The sequence below is a fragment of the Elephantulus edwardii genome, unplaced genomic scaffold, assembly GCF_000299155.1.
Source record: "Elephantulus edwardii isolate Elephantulus edwardi_28Jun2011 unplaced genomic scaffold, EleEdw1.0 scaffold00140, whole genome shotgun sequence".
Lineage (NCBI taxonomy): Eukaryota > Metazoa > Chordata > Mammalia > Macroscelidea > Macroscelididae > Elephantulus > Elephantulus edwardii.
Genome location: NW_006399890.1, coordinates 787,700 through 805,277, shown reverse-complemented (window position 1 = coordinate 805,277; position 17,578 = coordinate 787,700). Strand labels below are relative to the sequence as shown.

General features: G+C 35.8%; 1 protein-coding gene across 1 annotated transcript in view; it reads left to right on the top strand.

Annotated features, from left to right (window-relative positions):
* The window catches only part of AP5M1 (adaptor-related protein complex 5, mu 1 subunit), a 44,275-nt gene extending 41,932 nt beyond the window's left edge, over positions 1 to 2,343 (top strand). Inside the window, exon 8 of the mRNA XM_006894328.1 lies at positions 2,261 to 2,343. Within this exon, the coding sequence (XP_006894390.1) occupies positions 2,261 to 2,343 (83 nt within the window). The remainder of the gene's footprint in view (positions 1 to 2,260) is intronic.
* The last annotated feature ends 15,235 nt before the right edge of the window (positions 2,344 to 17,578 follow it).

Genomic DNA, 17,578 nt, shown 5'->3' with positions numbered 1-17,578 from the left:
ACTCAACGGCACATAACAACAACAACAAGTACTTTATTAATATTAACATACTGAAATTATTTTCGGAAAGTGTAATATAGGATGTGACATTTAAGCAATATCTTGGCTTCTTAATACAAAACTACAGAATGAAAGAGCTCATGTTAAGAGAATCACTATGGTTAGTGTTTTATTTCTTTTAGTTTCAGAAGACAACTGTCAGTTTGTGAAACTTTTCGTCATTATGTTGGCTGCATTACCAGTATATAGTTTAGTTTACTAATGCTAATAATTATACTAATTTCAATAATAATAACAGCTAATAGTTATTGTTTACTATGTGCCAGGCACAGTTACAAGTGTTTTATGTGTATTAACTTAATAATCTTGACAGAACCCTGGACATACACCTTTTCCTATTGACATTTATAACAGTAAAAAAATCTGTATTTCCGTTTTACATATGAGCAAACCAAAAGAACAGAGAGGTGAGGTGAAGGTAACTTAATTATGATTGTTGTTGTTAGATGCTGCCAAGTTGCTGGGAGGGAGTCCTGGTCAATAGGGAGATGAGTTGCAAACCTAAAGGTAGGGCCTGCCTGGCAGTTGTAATCCCACATCAGCTCTTCAGGAGAAAGATGAGCAGTCTCCTCCTGTGCAGTTTCCAGCCTCTGAAAACCCACTGGAGAGACAGCAATGAGTTGATTCTGACCCCACAGTGCCACGTTTGAGTGTTTGTTTCATAGCTAATAGTAAAAGTCCAAGCAGGCTGTGCTGGAACTTGCCCTCTTGTTGCTCCTTAATGTTACTAGGTTCACAGGTTTTATATTAGGTGATGTTTGTTTCAAGTAGAGTTGAAGTGCAGAAAGTCACAGTATCTCACCATCAAGTAAACAAGTATTTCACCACTGGGCCAACTGGCAGCATCATAATAGAGGAAAGATCGATGTTGTTAACAGTTTCATCTTGTTCGAATCCACAGTCAACTTTCTTGACACCAGCAGTGAAGAAATCAAAAAATGGCTTGTTTAGGAAAGTCTGCTATCAGGACCTCTCCAGAGTGCTAAATAGCAACAATCTCAGTCTAGAGACTAAGGTGCACCTGATCCAGACCATAGTCTTCCCAATTGCTTACTAAGCATCTGAGAGCTGGACAGTGAGTAAGTATGACGGAATTTGAGTTATGGTGCTAGAGAAGGTTACTGAACATATGGACTGCCAAAAGAACAAGTCTGTCCTGGAGAGGGTGATACTAGGTTACTCCTTGGAGGCAAGGATTTTGAAAGTCTGTCTCAAATTCTTTGGGCTTGTTGTTAGAAGGGACCAGTCCTTGGAGAGTGACATCATGCTTAGAATGGTCATTGTGGGAGAGGAAAACCCTGGATACAATGGATTGACAGTGTGGGGCAACAGGAGCAGGTGTGTCAGAGACATGAGTTTGGCTCAGGATAGGGCAGGGCTCAGGGCTGTTGTTTGTAGGGTAGCTATGAGTTATAATTGACTTGAAGACACATAACACAACAGCTCCAAAACATTACTAACCTTACCTATTAGAAAACTGAAGTTAGGGAACTCTGGTGGCCTAGTGGCAAGAAGCTGCACTGCAATCCCAGAGGTATGCGGTTCGAATCCACCAGATGCTCTGCTGGAAAAGGAGGGGCAATCTCCTCCTGTACCAGTCAGATCTGATTTGATGGTATATGTGCAAATAATAAAGTGAAATAAAAAAAGAAAAATGATGTTTAAAAAGGCCATTTCTCAAAGTTACAAGGCTAATAAAATAAGAAACTTATCTTGATAAGAACTTTTAAGAGAAAGAATCTTTGAAGAATGTTATAAACAGCTGTGTTTGATTACTGAGAAAAGACCAGACTAAGTAAGGACATAGTGAAGCGTCTACATGAGTGAAAAACAAGAAAATCATTTAAAATGGTTTGGAGCTAGTCTAGTGGTCCACAAAAAAACAAAACAAATTAAAAAAAAACACAAACCAGAATTTGGAGGAACTTTAAGTAAAAATGGGCCATTTTGGTATAAAGAAAGGATATTGCATCATCTCATATAACCTTAGGGATACTGTATTCAAAAAGTGAATGTGTCTATATTTTTAAATAGTAGAACTTCTAAACATACTCTGTTAATTAGAATTGAAATTAATTAATACTTTCATTTCCAAGTACTGCTTTGAAATTATTTACAAAATTTCAACAAAACCATGACTTTGTACTCTCATTTAATCTTGCAGATAAAAGTCTTACCATATTTTTTCTTTTCTTTTTAGACCGGAAACTAATTTCTTCTGATTATTACATCTGGAATTCTAAAGCTGCTGCTCCAATAGCATATGGATCATTAATATTATAATTAAATATATGGGTATATGCTTATCATAATATACTAAAATATACTGGGCATATGCTTATAAACCAGTTTGGGTAAAAAGAATCATTGAATGACTCAATTACATAGTACTCTTATTTAATATTTTCAGTTTGATATTGCTTAAAATAGCATTTTAAAGACTAATACTCTAATTTTTTTTTACATTTTTATTTTACTCAAAAATTATGTACAGCAGACAAAAAACTTAGACACATTCTGGGTCACACAGTCAACGATGTTCCTACCTGTCCCTTAACAGACATTACTAATCACTCCTGTCCCTCTCTCCTTAAGCAGCCAGTTTCCTTCTCAGTGCAGAATGTCAAGCAGCTACTGCTAATGAAGTCAAGGTACTATGTGAGATAAAAACTCCTTTCTAAGAAACTTAAAAGCTATAAGCTCCTAGGAAAATGTATTGTTCTGATATACCAGCACCATATTGTAAACAAACATAAATCTCTTTTAAATATGATGGGTGAAAAGAAAGGAAAATTGTTTCACTATTCTTTGTCAAAATCAGAACCATTCTACTGAATAATAAGAATCTCATCATTCTGTTTTAAGTTTTTATTGCCGTTTTGGAGTTATAAGTAGTTGAGTATTTTAGTTAAGTTTCTAGTTAAGTATTTGTTAATCTCCTGCAACAACATTTTGCTTAGAATATCAGTAAGGGGGGGGTACCATATGTCCTGAAGTTGAACATGGTATTTTGTGATCATTTAATGTCTTCAGACAAATTTTAAAAGAAAAATTTAGATATAATTCTGCTTTTTCTTTGTTTAATTAAATTGAAATGAATTCTTCGGATAGAGCACGCCATTTATTCTTGTTTCATGTAGCATACTTTCTTCAAATTTGTCACTTTTTACAAGTATTGGCTTAAGTCTTCAAAAACCATGAAATCATGCTCTATTCTCTACTTACCTTTATAGTTATATGTCATACATTGTATTTGTTGTTGTGTTTCTTTGAAGTTATTTTTTTTAATTTATATTGATTTGCATACAAAATTCATATGCATTGTGTCATTCAGGTACACTGTGTTTCACATATTCCTTCATTCACATTGTGTTTCATACGATCATTCATGTACATTGTGTTTTATAAAATTAATCACCCTAGATCTCGGCCTACTGTTGCCCTATCCTTTCAGGTCCCTATTAGAATATATTATGTTTTATGGTAGTTTGTTGAACACTAACCATTTAAAAAGACTGGAATCTCAAGATCCTCAAAATTTAATTCATGCCAAAGTTCTGTTCACAGAACAAAATTAGAAGCATTTTTTTAACTAAATAGTAAATTTATATATAATTGAATTAAAAATTAAACTATATTTTTTAATGGGTTCTGCTAAGAAGACCTTAGAAAAATCTGCCAGATCTTCAGAGGAGAACTATGTCAGTTTAATGGAACATTGCATGTAAATTTAGGATATTGGATATGGTGTTTTCATTAAAGTCATTCATACTTAATATAAACTCATTGTCTACAAAGCATGTCATAGCACAGTGTTCCATGTTCAGAATTATCCCAAGTTAACCAAGAAAACAAAGGAGCTTTAATGGCCTAAAGTGTCAAGAGTTTCACTACCAACTCAAAAGCATGTGGTTTGAATCCACCAGTGGCTCCAAGGGAGAAAGATGGGCACTCTCTTCCAGTGCAGTTTCTAGCCTCCAAAAACCCTCTGGAGGGACCTTAGTGACTATCTTGGTGGACTTTCTTAGGGACTATCTTAGGGGACTTTCTTAAACATTCATACCATCCGGATAGCACTGTTCCAATGTGACAGCAATGAGCAAATGTGGACTGACTACCTGTCCAGGACATTCACCTGCTATTCTAACTTAATTCTAGATAATATGTAGTAAAGACTTACCTTCTCAAAGAAAATACAAATATTCCCCAGATTTACATGATCACTTTTAAACTTGAGGAAAGCTTAACATTTAACTCATGTTAATGAGTAGAGCTGTGTTGATTTGTACTGCTAACTAAAAGGTCAGTGGTCCCTCAAGTGAAGATTTACAGCCCCAGAAAGCCAATGTAGGGTCTTTTTAATCACTTGCTATGCATTTGAGAACTAGACAGTGATTAAGGATGACCTAAGAAGAAACTATGCCTTTGAGTTGTGGTGTTAGGTCATGATACTCAATATCCCAGGACTGCAAAAAGAACAGATAAGATTGGGACCAAGAGCAGTGCTCCTTGGAAGCAAGGATGAAACAGCTTCATCTGAAATTCTTTGGTCCTGTTAGGAGGGGTTAGTCTTTGGAAAATGACATCATACTTGAAAAGGTACAGGTTCTGTATAAGAAAGACCCTGAAGAGATTGAATTAATTGACACAGTGGCTATAGCAGAGGGCTCAAATATGTTGGAAATGATGAGGTCGGCACAGGATAGGACAGAGTTCAGATCTGTTGTTCATAGCGTTGCAACAAGTCATACTCCACTCAGTGGCACTTAACAACAACAGCAGAGTTGAAATTAGCTCTGTGACAGTGGGTTTAGGGGTTTAATATTAATGGAGCTATTTGGAAATACTGATTGGATAAATGTTTAGCAAAATAAACTAAGATAGTTAAGAGATATTTAGAGGTTTGGTATGATCTACTTGGCAAAACTCTTTATAAACAATCATTCTGAAAAACCACATTGAAAGTTTGATTTGACATTTCTAGAACCTGGAGGGAAAACTTAGGAAGTACTAGAAATGTATGTAGACTCTGTGGAGAACTTGATGCCATCTGTTGCCATTCCATTCTCACATAATGCTACAGAACTAAGACTAGCTCGTGTTTTCATCCCATTGAGATCAGCTGAACACGCTGCGATGCTTTTGATTTTGTCTAGAAACCTGTCACTTCAAGATAATTTCTGAAGACAAAGTCTGTTTCCCGTTTGGTAGGTGACCGGTTTAGTGTTTTGCCCGTGTCTGGGAACTCCTTAGTGTAATTAGCGACCTTTGAACTCCACAACTAATCCTGAGCTATTTTGTATTCCTTACTCATCTTTAAGGCTGGACCTTCCTTTTCTTCAGAGTCCGCTGCCACAATTAAAGAAGAAACAGCTGCATTTCAAAGGGATTCCGATTCCAGAAGCTTAATCGTGATTGACATGTTCTTATTCTAAGCTATAAGACACTCTAAGAGTCCTTTCTTGGGTTAAAACTTCAATCATTTTCTAAAAAATTATCTCACTATGGATTTTATTCATTTTCTTTGATAACTATTCTTTGCATTTTTTAACTTGAAAGATACTTTGCATTTGCAGTGAATATGAGCAGCTACGTCCAGAGAGCAATTGGATGGTCAGGCCTGCTCTAGATGCAAAATTGCTAAATTCTCTATAGTGCCTAAATATGATTATGAAATCTGATGTCTATCATATGTGTAGTTATTCTCCAGTAAACCCGTAAGGGTAAGGGGGTGGGGGTAAGTTAAGCTTATGAAAATGAACTGAAGATGGATTCAGATAACACCCTTGGAATACTTCCCTTCATTTTTCATTAAACAATATGTTGTTAACTTTTTAACTCAAGTAGTTTAGTAGACGACACTTTGGTGATATTATGTCTTGCTTTTTAAATAATGTGTTTGAATGCCAAGTTTAAAGTCAAAAACCTTGTCAAAAGTCAAAAACCTTGTCAAATTCTTTGGGGAAAATTTGTTTAATTTTTAATTTAAACCTAAGTCTATCCTTTTTTTTTAAGCATCACTTTACATGTAATACCAGTTCAGTATTTCTGATTGGTTATGGTTATTGTGGTTTTATGCATTGCACATGATTTAATGCCTTTTAAATGAAGATAAACATGGTACGAACTGCAAATATTTTTATTAAAAAATTTCAAAATACTCAAGTAGTCATTCATAGATTCCTGCAGTACCCCTGGGTGGTAGGCAGGTAGGTAGAATTATCTAGAATCTCTGCAGGGGCTGCTGCTACAGCCAAATGGTTGTTTATAAGACAAAGGTCAAAAAAGGGATGTTAATAAACAATCCTCAGGTTTAAGGGACTTTTTTAGGATTACATCTTAAATTCCAACAAATCAGATTTAGGAGTTACTGAAAGTGAAATTGATCCATCCCTCATCCAAACTTTGCAATACTTTCCTGTTCTGACATCATTTAGATAGTTAGCTGTATTATCAGATTAGAAACCATTGTACCAGCCTGCTGAAAGGAAAAGGAGGCAAAAAGCTAAACATGGGATGAATTCTGAACCTTTTAACCTGGCTGAAGTACGTCGGTCCCTGTTATGCAAATACCTTCAATCCTCTGCTAAGTTCAGTGGAAATAATTTTCTTGAATGACAGGTTTATTCAGCAAGGATTCAGTTGGTGATTAATCCCCCTTTGATCTAGGGTATTTCACTTAACTACCAGTTACCTCGTTCTGACAAAGTGCAACTGAGATTAGGGAGATCACCAGAACACTACCAGGGTGTGCGTTTATTCTGTATAACCTTTTAAAGCAAGGGCCAAGAATGCAATTTATTTTCAGTATTTGAAGATGTAAAGTCCTGTCTGCTAAGTTAGAAAGTCAAGTGAATACCAAATGAAGTTTATTTCTTACGTAATAGAACAAACATTTCTTCTTACTTTGTCTAACAGTGAATTTAGGAAATGAAGGGCTTGAAGAAAGAGAAACAAACTACATTCTAAATATATCTTCTAGTTTTGTTTCATGTACTAGAATGGCCCAGAGATAACCCAAAAATCAAAGCAGTGACCACAATTTAGGTTGAGGAAATGGTTCTATCTTACTAAGCCACATGATTCTCCTGCCCCATTAAACTCATGCTATGTGGTAAAGAAATCAAACTTTGGGGGTGGGGAATGCGATAAATACACAATTACTCATTTTAGGCTTCTGATTTCAAAGCCTTGTTAAATTTGTCCTTTCTTGAGGATAAGGAATTAGTTACATGTTCATAATCATTTTCACTTTAAAAACTTTTTTTTCATTTTTTTTCTAAAGGTAAATTTTATCATTACCATTTCCCAAATTATTCTTATATTATCATTAACTTCTTCCTTAATTTTATATTTCATTATGTCTTGGATTATTAAATTTTGCATAATATTTTAAAAATTAAGATGTGGTCATTGCTAGGTTTCCCATAGAACTTGTTTTTAAAAACAACAACAAAACAATTATCAAAATCATTGTCTGTATTTCTCTTAAAGATTTCAAATTAAAGGATTTACTCAGAGTATTTTAAAATTTTTAAGATAAAATTTATATATGGATTTTTTTTTAACAGAACTTGTTTGGTTTGGGTGCTTTTTAAAATTTTATATTGGTTTGCATACAAAATTAATACACACTGTGTTTGAAATGATCACTCATACACTGTATATCATAAAATTAATCACCATTGATCAGTGCCTGCTATTATCACATCTTTTCAGAACCCCATTCAATCTTTTCTAATTCCTTCGCTCCCTCCCTCCACCTACCAAACTGTCATCTAGTGATTTTTTCCCCTCCCTCCCCACACTCTGCCTGGCTTCCCACCACCGCTTACAGACTTTTACATACATCTTACTAGTTATCCTTCTATTTTTACAATAATAGTCTTATGCAGTATTTGTGCAGGACTTGTTTTTAAAGCTTAAGTTTTTACTAATAATTAGTTTTCTGAGATTATGTAGAAAACATTTTTTAAATGCTTTATGCATTACTAGGATGCAACAATTTGTGATAGGTATCTAAATCATTTTCTTACATGATTTTTTTACTCTAATTCTTTGTGATCTAAATTACACATTGAAACAATGACTCAAGGAAGTACATATCTAGTTGATGTTATGCTTGTACCCAGTGAGCCTTTTTTAGAAACCCAACAATCAATTATCTTTGATAGCAACTTACTTAACCACAACAACATTGAGGATTAGAAAAAAGAAAAGACCAGGTAAACAAAACAAGATCCCACAATTAGGTTGCTAATAATGAACTAGCATTTGTAGTAATTATGCAGTGAATGTTCAGTAAAATATTGCAGTATATGTTTATATAAGTATGTATTTAGGTAACATGTTAGTCTGTCCAGCTTGTTAAGTTTCCCATAAAAAAAGTACCAGAGAAAAAAAGTGAAAAATAATATCAGAGGAAGAATACAATTTTAAAAGGAAGTATTCAAATATCTTCTTTCCAAAAAGCAGTCTTAATTACCTATAATGAAAAGATTCATTAACATGAAAATTTCTAGAGAATTAATGAGATTAATCTTACATATGGTTAAAATTGTCATAATCTGAAAATTTAAAAAAAAAAAACAATACCCCACCTTAATATCTGAAAGGCTTGTCAACAATCTTCTAATATTATGGATGTGTTAACATTGTTATCCATTATGTAGCCTGAAGCCATGAAATGCCTTATTTGTATCACAAATTGGTTCCCTTTTAGTTGAGGTCTAAGTTTATGTCTTTGAGGACTGGCTAATCTGTGTAATTGATTGCAGTGTGCTGTTAAAGGTTGATGTATAAGCATTTACAGGTGGACGCCTCAGGATGTAAATCAACTTTCTTAATTCTTTTCCAGTAAGACATGTGAACGCTTGTGTATCTAATAACTCATCAAACATCTAATAATTTCTATATAAAAATTTGTTTCTTGCACTTCTAAAATGAAAAAAAAATTCTTTTTTCTTTTTCCTACAAAGGGCTTGAGTGCCCTCTGCAGGCTATAAATAGAACAGTGAATTCTTTTCTAAATCCTTTAGTCATCCCCTGCTTTTAAGAGTATCTTGTTTGCGCATATCCATTCTCCAAATATGATCTATTTTCTTTCTATTGCTAGCTCTATGACTTTGCCAGTGACTGAAGTGTGATACTTTTATTTGTGTGGGGATAAAACTTTCCCCCTCGTTTTTTTGTTTCTTTTGTTGCTAGCTTTAAAGTTGTGTTTTGTGTGGTATGTGAACTGTTCAGATCACTTAGCCATGATTCTTTTAAATGGGGGAGATATGAGAATACACATCCTCTTAAAAAAAGACTGAGAAACATTTAGTTCACTATTTTGAAGTTTATTGATAATATGAAAAGTAATGTGATTATTTCCCATTACATTTTCAAAATATTCTACATTTGAAGGATTACTTTTTCAACATGTATCTTACAAAACTGCACAAAGCTTAAATATCTTGGTCTTGTTGTTGAGTGATGACTCTTTAAGCTTCTTTCAAAAATACTTTTTTAAGAACTTTTAAAGAAAAACTTTAAAAAGATAACCTAATTGACCTACAACCAGGAGAAGATAACATAGATGAATGGGATCTTCTAAGACTCCAATCCCTATGCACATCCAAAAACTTCTCCAGTAGGGTAAAAAGGGAAGCCACTGACTGGGAAAAAGTATTTGGTAATAACATATCAGATAAGGGACTTATATCCAGAATTTATGAAATACTTGAGCACCACAACAAGATAAAGGTAAATGATCCAATAGAAAAATGGGCACAGGATATGAACAGGCACTTCACCGAAGACGACATTCAGATGGCTAACAAGCACATGAAGAAATGCTCAAAATCCCTAGCCCTAAGAGAGATGCAAATTAAAACAACTATGAGATATCATCTCACCCAGTCAAACTAGCAAAATTTAACAGAACAGCAAGCAACAAATGCTGGCGAGGTTGTGGAGAAACTGGAACCCTGATTCACTGTTGGTGGGAGTGTAAAATGGTGCAACCCCTGTGGAAAGCAGTATGGCGCTTTCTCAAAAAGTTGCAAATAGAGATACCATTTGACCCAGCAATTCCACTACTGGGAATATACCCTGAAGAGACCATAGCTGACATCCAAGCAGATATATGCACACCCATGTTTATTGCAGCTTTGTTCACAATAGCAAGGAGTTGGAAACAACCTAAGTGCCCGTCAACAAACGAATGGCTAGAGAAGCTGTGGTATATTCGCACAATGGAATACTATGCTGCATTGCAAAACAAGGAACTCATGCAATATATTATTCAAAATGGTTGACTCTGGAGAACATTATGCTGAGTGAAATATCCCAGTCACAAAAGGACAAATATTACATGATGCCACTGTTGTAGAATGGGACTGTCCTTGGGGTTGGGGAGAGACTGAGTAAGATGTGTTCAATAATGTATACTGCACTGAAACAGAGGAGGGAGAAAACTGTTTAAAAGAGATATGTGACTAGGTATTTCTGTCATCACAGGAATCTAGAGCAAGGGCTACACGGTGGAGGGGACCTGGGGGAGGGTTTGTAAAACAAGGAAAGAATCTTTTACTTTTCCATAATTTTTGACTCATGTACTTATAACTTGTTAGTCAAATTTGTGTCTTCTAGGTTGCAACACCCCCACGATACATCTTTAAGGATATGAACATGTACGGCCAAGCACAATCAATAAGAGTGCATCTAAATTCCAAAATCAATCTCCATAATAGTCTATGTGTTTCCTACTGCCAAAGGGGCCCTTTAGAGTAGTGAGAGAAGATCTTCACCCTGAAACCCACAGCGTCCCTTTTCAGCAGGAAGTAGATAAGAGAATACGCCATCCCCTTTTCCTTATGAATCAGGTGAAGTCTCTCTCAGGGAGGAGTGATAGGGAATGGCAAAGGACACACTGACAAAGGAGATTAATCAGAACTGACTTTGACAAGCACTGTGGCAATTGGACAATTAAAACAGACACTCGGATGGCGGGGAAGAAGAACAAACTGGGGAGGAGGGTAGAGAGAATGTTGCAACAATGAAGGAATGAAAACCCAAAACCCCTGTAAATGTTCATTAAAACTAATAAAATTTTTAAAAAAAAGATAACCTAATTGGTCGTACTGTTTCATGTGCCTGCTATCTTGAAATGCATTTCTTTTTAAGGAGCATGAGGCAAAACTGTCCTCCACGTAGTGTGAAAATGTATGCGTCTTTCCTTTAACGTATCTGTACTTTCTCAGTGGATGCAGCATACTTGTTTCTAGAGACTGTAGAAGTTCATGTTGAGTATAAAACTGTGGAAGTGGAGTGCTGGTGGCTCTTCAGATTCAATTAACTTGGTGGAGCAACCTGGGAAACTATGATGAGCACAAGAGGAATGACTGGATCAAATTATTAGAAACAGATCTTTTGCGAGCATTCTAAGGATCCTGCTCATCAGCCTTGAAAAGTAAATTAGAACAAGCAAATTGCTGTTGAAAAATTCTTTCAGCACTCTGCTGTTGCTACTCAGCCAAAAGCAAGGAGAAAAAGTGCTGTGTTTTGTATTAACAAAGGAAACATTATTAAAGTGAATGTTTACATTGTATTCGTTGAAGTGTTCAAAGAATATTTGTTGCATCTTGAAACAACCTGCTGTTCTCCAGACTATTACAGTGCAAAAGTGATTAGAAAAATAAATACATGACATTTAACTGTTTTTCACATGTTTTTACTTCAAAGTAGTTAATAACCTAGGCTTAGTACTGCCTTTAGAAATATTTTTTTCTAGGAAATACACCTTATTTTTAAAAATTTGTTTGAATATACTTTCTAGTTACTTCTTTTTGTGTAATATGTCTTGGAAACTACAGTATGTAAGGATCACAATAAAAAGAATTCTGTAACTAAAATAAGTGAATGCCTAATTGCATGTGTAATATGTGTTTTAGGAAAATACTTATTAATAACTATGATAAGTAACTTTTGAGAGCTACAATTACCTGGAACCACCTCCTAAAATCTAAAGAAAGAATCAACAGGGCATCAGTTAAATAATAGGTATGTCAGTTTGACCATTTAGAAGTTCACTAAATATTATATGTACTTGTAAAATGATGAAATTAACAAAAGAATTACAGCTTTTGGCTAGTTTAAAATGAGCAATTTAAATCAGTTTTAGAAATATTTGCTGTTAGCTGCTGTTAGGTCAATTCTGACTCTTAATGTACAGAATGGAACTGCTCCAAAGAATTTTCAAGGCTGTTCCCTTTCAGAAGCAAATGTCCCGGCCTACCTTCCAAGTAGGGAGTTCTAGTGGCCTATTGGGTAAGGAGTAGTTGTGCTGTCAACTCAAAGGTAAGTGGTTCCAATCGATGAGCTGCTTCTGGACAGAAAGATAGGCAGTTTCCTCCTATGAGATTTACAGCCTCTAAAAGTCTTGTGGAAGGTAAGGGTTCTGGCTTCATGGTAATGAACAAAAACAACAACTTTGAAGTTAACACTGGATGGATTTAAATCTCCAACCTTTCAGCTAAATAGTCAAGACAACCACTTGTACTACCTAAGGACTCTAGAAACAGCAGAAGCTATGTGGTACAAAACAGAGATTGAAGCACCATATTTTAATTAATCTTTTAGCATTAGCAAATAAACATTCTCTTTGGGAGGCTGTAAATTGCAGGGGAGGAGATGTCCTTTCTCCAGCATAGCCAGTGGGAGGTTTGAAACTCCAGAGAAGCCCCAACTGCCTCTGAGTTAGCAGTGCTGCTCCCTACAGCCTACACAGCCAGAACTGTCCCTTCTAGAATCTGAAATGGACTAATTTTTTTTAAAATTCTGTTTTATTATGTGTGTGTACTGTCAAATCAGATCTGACTGGTACAGGAGGAGATTGTCCCTCCATCTTCAGCAGAGCATCTGGTGGATTTGAACTGCACACCTCTGGGATTAAATGGACTAATTTTTTAATAATTATTTCATCAGCAGGTACATTTTTTTTTTTTTTACTTTCTTGCACACTCAGGTATCCTTGGTTTTTTAATAGGCATTTGTGATCTCAGTAGATGTTTTGCTATGTATCGCTTCAGTAACTCATGAGGCATGGCCTAGGAGTAAGAAGCTGCACTGCAATCCCAAAGGCACAAGGTTTGAATCCACCGATGTTTTGTTGGAAGATGAGCAGTGTCCTCCCATATGATTAACTGCCTCCAAAAACCTGCTAGTGGGCCAGCTATGAGATGGTTACAAGTCAATAGCACACAACAGCATATATTATTTTAAAGGGAACTCTGGTTATTTAGGAGTTGCACTGCAACACTGGACAGTTTGAATCTACCAGCTGCTGCTCTGGAGAAAGATGGGCAATCTCCTCCTGTGTGATTTACAGCCTCTGAAAACCTCCTGGAGGGTTGGCTATGAGTCCATTCCAACTCAACAGTGCATGCTAGACAACAATCATTTTAAAGTCCAGAAGAAATTCAGATGTGTTATGAAGTTGTATCATGTTTATATTTAACAGTTTTTCATAAAGGTATTTTAATCTATATCCTTAAAATTTAAATCCAAAGTAAATCAGATGCCCAGCCTTTAACTCCGCTTTTGGTAAGAAAGCAGCAGAGGTGGTTTGTATTACCTAGCCCAACAAAGTGACCTCATTCCTACATTTCTCTTCTACATATTGAGATGATTATTTAATATTGAAGTCCTGAACATAAATTGAACAAAAATAAGATTGGCTTGGAATGAAAAACTACTAGGGAATCCTATTGAAATAGAGACTATTTAATTTGGCCAATAAAAAGTGGAAATTATGTTAAACTTTTTTTTATTCATACTAATGGCTGCTCCAGCACTAAAAACAAACAACATTGCCTGTCGAGTCTATTTCAACTCAGAGTGACTATATAATATAAAGGGAAACAATCGAGTCAGAATGATACTCGCGCCCATGCCCCCAATTCCACCAAGCCCATTCCTTTGGCTGTGGTTTTGCTGGATAGTAGATAGGGACAGAGGGAATTTCATTCCTCCATTCATGCGTGTCACTAATTAGATGACTAGGCATTTGGCTACCTTAAGAGAGTCTTAGTTACTCCTGCCCTTTACTCGTGCTTCATTGAATTTCTTCTCTTTGGCATTCAAAGCACTGAATGATACAGATGTTTTAACATACAATGGAAGCCTACCACTGGTGGCCTACCGGTAAAGCGTTGCATTGATGACTCAAAGGCAGGCCGTTCTAATCCATCAGCTTCTGAGGATGAGCAGCAGTCTCCTCCCATGTGATTTACAGCCTCTGAAAACCTGCTGAAGACTCAGCCATCCATCGCTTCTAACTTGGTGACACAAAGCAGCAGTACCAGTATTTCTATGCAAATGCTATCAAAGAGATTGTCCAAAGTTTGGGGAAGTACTTCACTGGGGAGGTGATGGTACAAGTCAACCAGGGAAATGCATGTATCCCAGGGCAAAACAACATCTCTCTTGGGCTCTTTAGCAAACAAAATTCCAGAAGCCTTTGCTTATCAGAAGACTACCGTAAGTGTATTCACATAAGACAGCATTTTGTAGCCTGCAAATGTTTGGTGTTTAAGTATTCAAATTTAAACAAAGGTAATCAAATATATACCTTGGGTATTTATAATAAGTAAAATAAGAAAGTTGTAAGGTCTAGAGCACTCACTGACTTTGATTTGCGCCAGTTTGCTTTCCTACTTCCTTTTAGTACCTCAAACTTCTTGAGTGTAATTCATATGCATTTTCATATCCCCATTGCCATCTGAACAGTCAAGAAGATTAGTGCTGATTCATCCCATGAAGTAGTAAAATGTTAAATGTAAAAAAAAAAAAAAAAGTTTGTCAAAGCAAATTGTATCCCCACCTAAAACAAATCAATGATGTTTGATTATGGTTTTGTGTGTGTGTTTGAAAAGGCCACTGTGCAAACAGTGATTCAATCCACATTCAGCACAAGTGAATTCTGTTCTGCTTTGCCATCTCCAGCACTCCTGGGAGAATTTGGTGCTATTTCTGAGGCTGGTCTTTATATACAGTTTTGTACACAGCCGTGGTTCAGCCTGTTAGACTGCTCATCTTAGGATACAATCTTTGCCTTTATGCTTTAGTGACCCTTAAAGCATCTGGTGCACCCATCATAGAAATTCTTTTCTGCCACTCACCCTGCCATAGCTTTATAAGTTCTCCACTACTTAGCAGAGTTAATCCTGATTTCATTGTGTTATAGTATGACCTAATATGATTGCATCCATCTTATAAAGCCACAGCTTCCAGTGATCCCCTCTGCTAATGAAATTAAGTTACAAATATACACAAATTTCAAGGAACTCTTTTGAACATTTCCATGAAACATAAAGACAGAGTGGTATAGAGGTAAAACTAATCTTTGAAGTCACACAGGCCTGATTTCAAATCCCAGCTCTGCATTGACAAGCTGGATGGTTCTGGGTCAATTTCTCAACCTCTGTGGCTTTCCATTTCCTTCCGTCATTGTGAGCACTGAATGGTGCCGAGTACTAAATGCACAGGTATTCCATCACTGTTCATTCCCTTCTATAGTAAAGAATTTAGAATAGTCTTTGTGCAAGTGTTTCAATCTATAATTAGATTGTTATGCCTCCAAATTACCAAAATTATACACATTTGGCCCTGGGTTTGGATGTTTAGCTATATATTACGGAAACACCCACTCAGTTACTTGAATGGGGTTAATAAAATGTCTGTAAAATGAGCAGATGTGTTTTTGAAAAGTTCACTAAATTTTGAAAAGTTATCAGTATTTGTGGAAAAAAAAAACATTTACTCAAAACTAACAAAGCTTGGGGAGAGGGGGGACTTAGAGTCTACCAAATTCTGGGATTGTGTCAGAATGAAATTCATCTACTGGAACACCAAACAAATGCAATGATAAGGTACAAACTACGCATAGACCTCAGTTAGCTTCTGCAGATGTTTTATATACATTGTCCAATTTCACATAGGTTTTGCTGCCATGGCAGGCACTTCCTCATGAAATTAACTTCCATTTAAACCTGAATTGTCTGGTAAAGAAATTAATAAATGCATTTGGGATTATTCTGGCACAAATAATTATTATATAATGTACTAGACCCTTGGAGGGGGAGTGTAACAAGATGAGATACTTGCCTTCTCAGAATTTACAACCTAGAAGATAGAGAAATGCTTAAAGACCTTTATGTCATTTGGATTTTGTTGGCTTTCCCTCCCTAAAAATAGACTAAACTTTCATTGATAGTAAAATATTTCTATATGTAAGATCTCTTAGATTGCTATTAAGTTAATAAAAAAATTGAGTTGTCCAATTTGTCCTTTTGAAAATCTGAAGTTTTGGATGGGGCAGTTAAATCTTAGTAATGCTAATGAGTTAAAAAGAATTTGTTCTGTTCTCACAGAAAAGTATCATTTTGTTCTATCCTACCATCACTTTTGCCTGAATTAGCTTTATTGAATAAAATAATATACTCTAAGCTGAAGTGATATATTTCTGATGACAATGGACATGTTACTTTGTCTTCAAATCATAACTGACCCTCCAGTGTATTTGCTGAGGCTGTAAATCACATGTGACAAGAGGGTCCTCCTTTCTCCCATGAAGCAGCTGGTGTGTTCAACCTGCCATAAAATCTTGGTCTCTGGGTTAGCAGCACAACACAGAGCTCCCAAAATTAATATAAAAATAAAAATATTGAATAAATAATCATTCAGATTATTTTCTTGCCTATGCAAAGGCATTTGACTATGTGGATCATAACAAGTTATTGGTAACATTGAGAAGAATGAAAGCTAGGAACAACACTAGAAGTCCTAATCCACAACATAAACAGTCTTCCCAGTATCCTGGAAAACCTACAACCAGGAGAAGATAACATAGATGAATGGGATCTTATAAGACTCAAATCCTATGCACATCCAAAAACTTCTCCAGTAGGGTAAAAAGGGAAGCCACTGACTGGGAAAAAGTATTCGGTAATAACATATCAGATAAGGGACTTATATCCAGAATTTATGAAATACTTGAGCACCACAACAAGATAAAGGTAAATAATCCAATAGAAAAATGGTCACAGGATATGAACAGGCACTTCACCGAAGACGACATTCAGATGGCTAACAAGCGCATGAAGAAATGCTCAAAATCCCTAGCCCTAAGTGAGATGCAAATTAAAACAACTATGAGATATCATCTCACCCCAGTCAAAATAGCAAAATTTAACAGAACAGCAAGCAACAAATGCTGGTGAGGTTGTGGAGAAACTGGAACCCTGATTCACTGTTGGTGGGAGTGTAAAATGGTGCAACCCCTGTGGAAAGCAGTATGGCGCTTTCTCAAAAAGTTGCAAATAGAGATACCATTTGACCCAGCAATTCCACTACTGGGAATATACCCTGAAGAGACCATAGCTGACATCCAAGCAGATATATGCACACCCATGTTTATTGCAGCTTTGTTCACAATAGCAAGGAGTTGGAAACAACCTAAGTGCCCATCAACAAA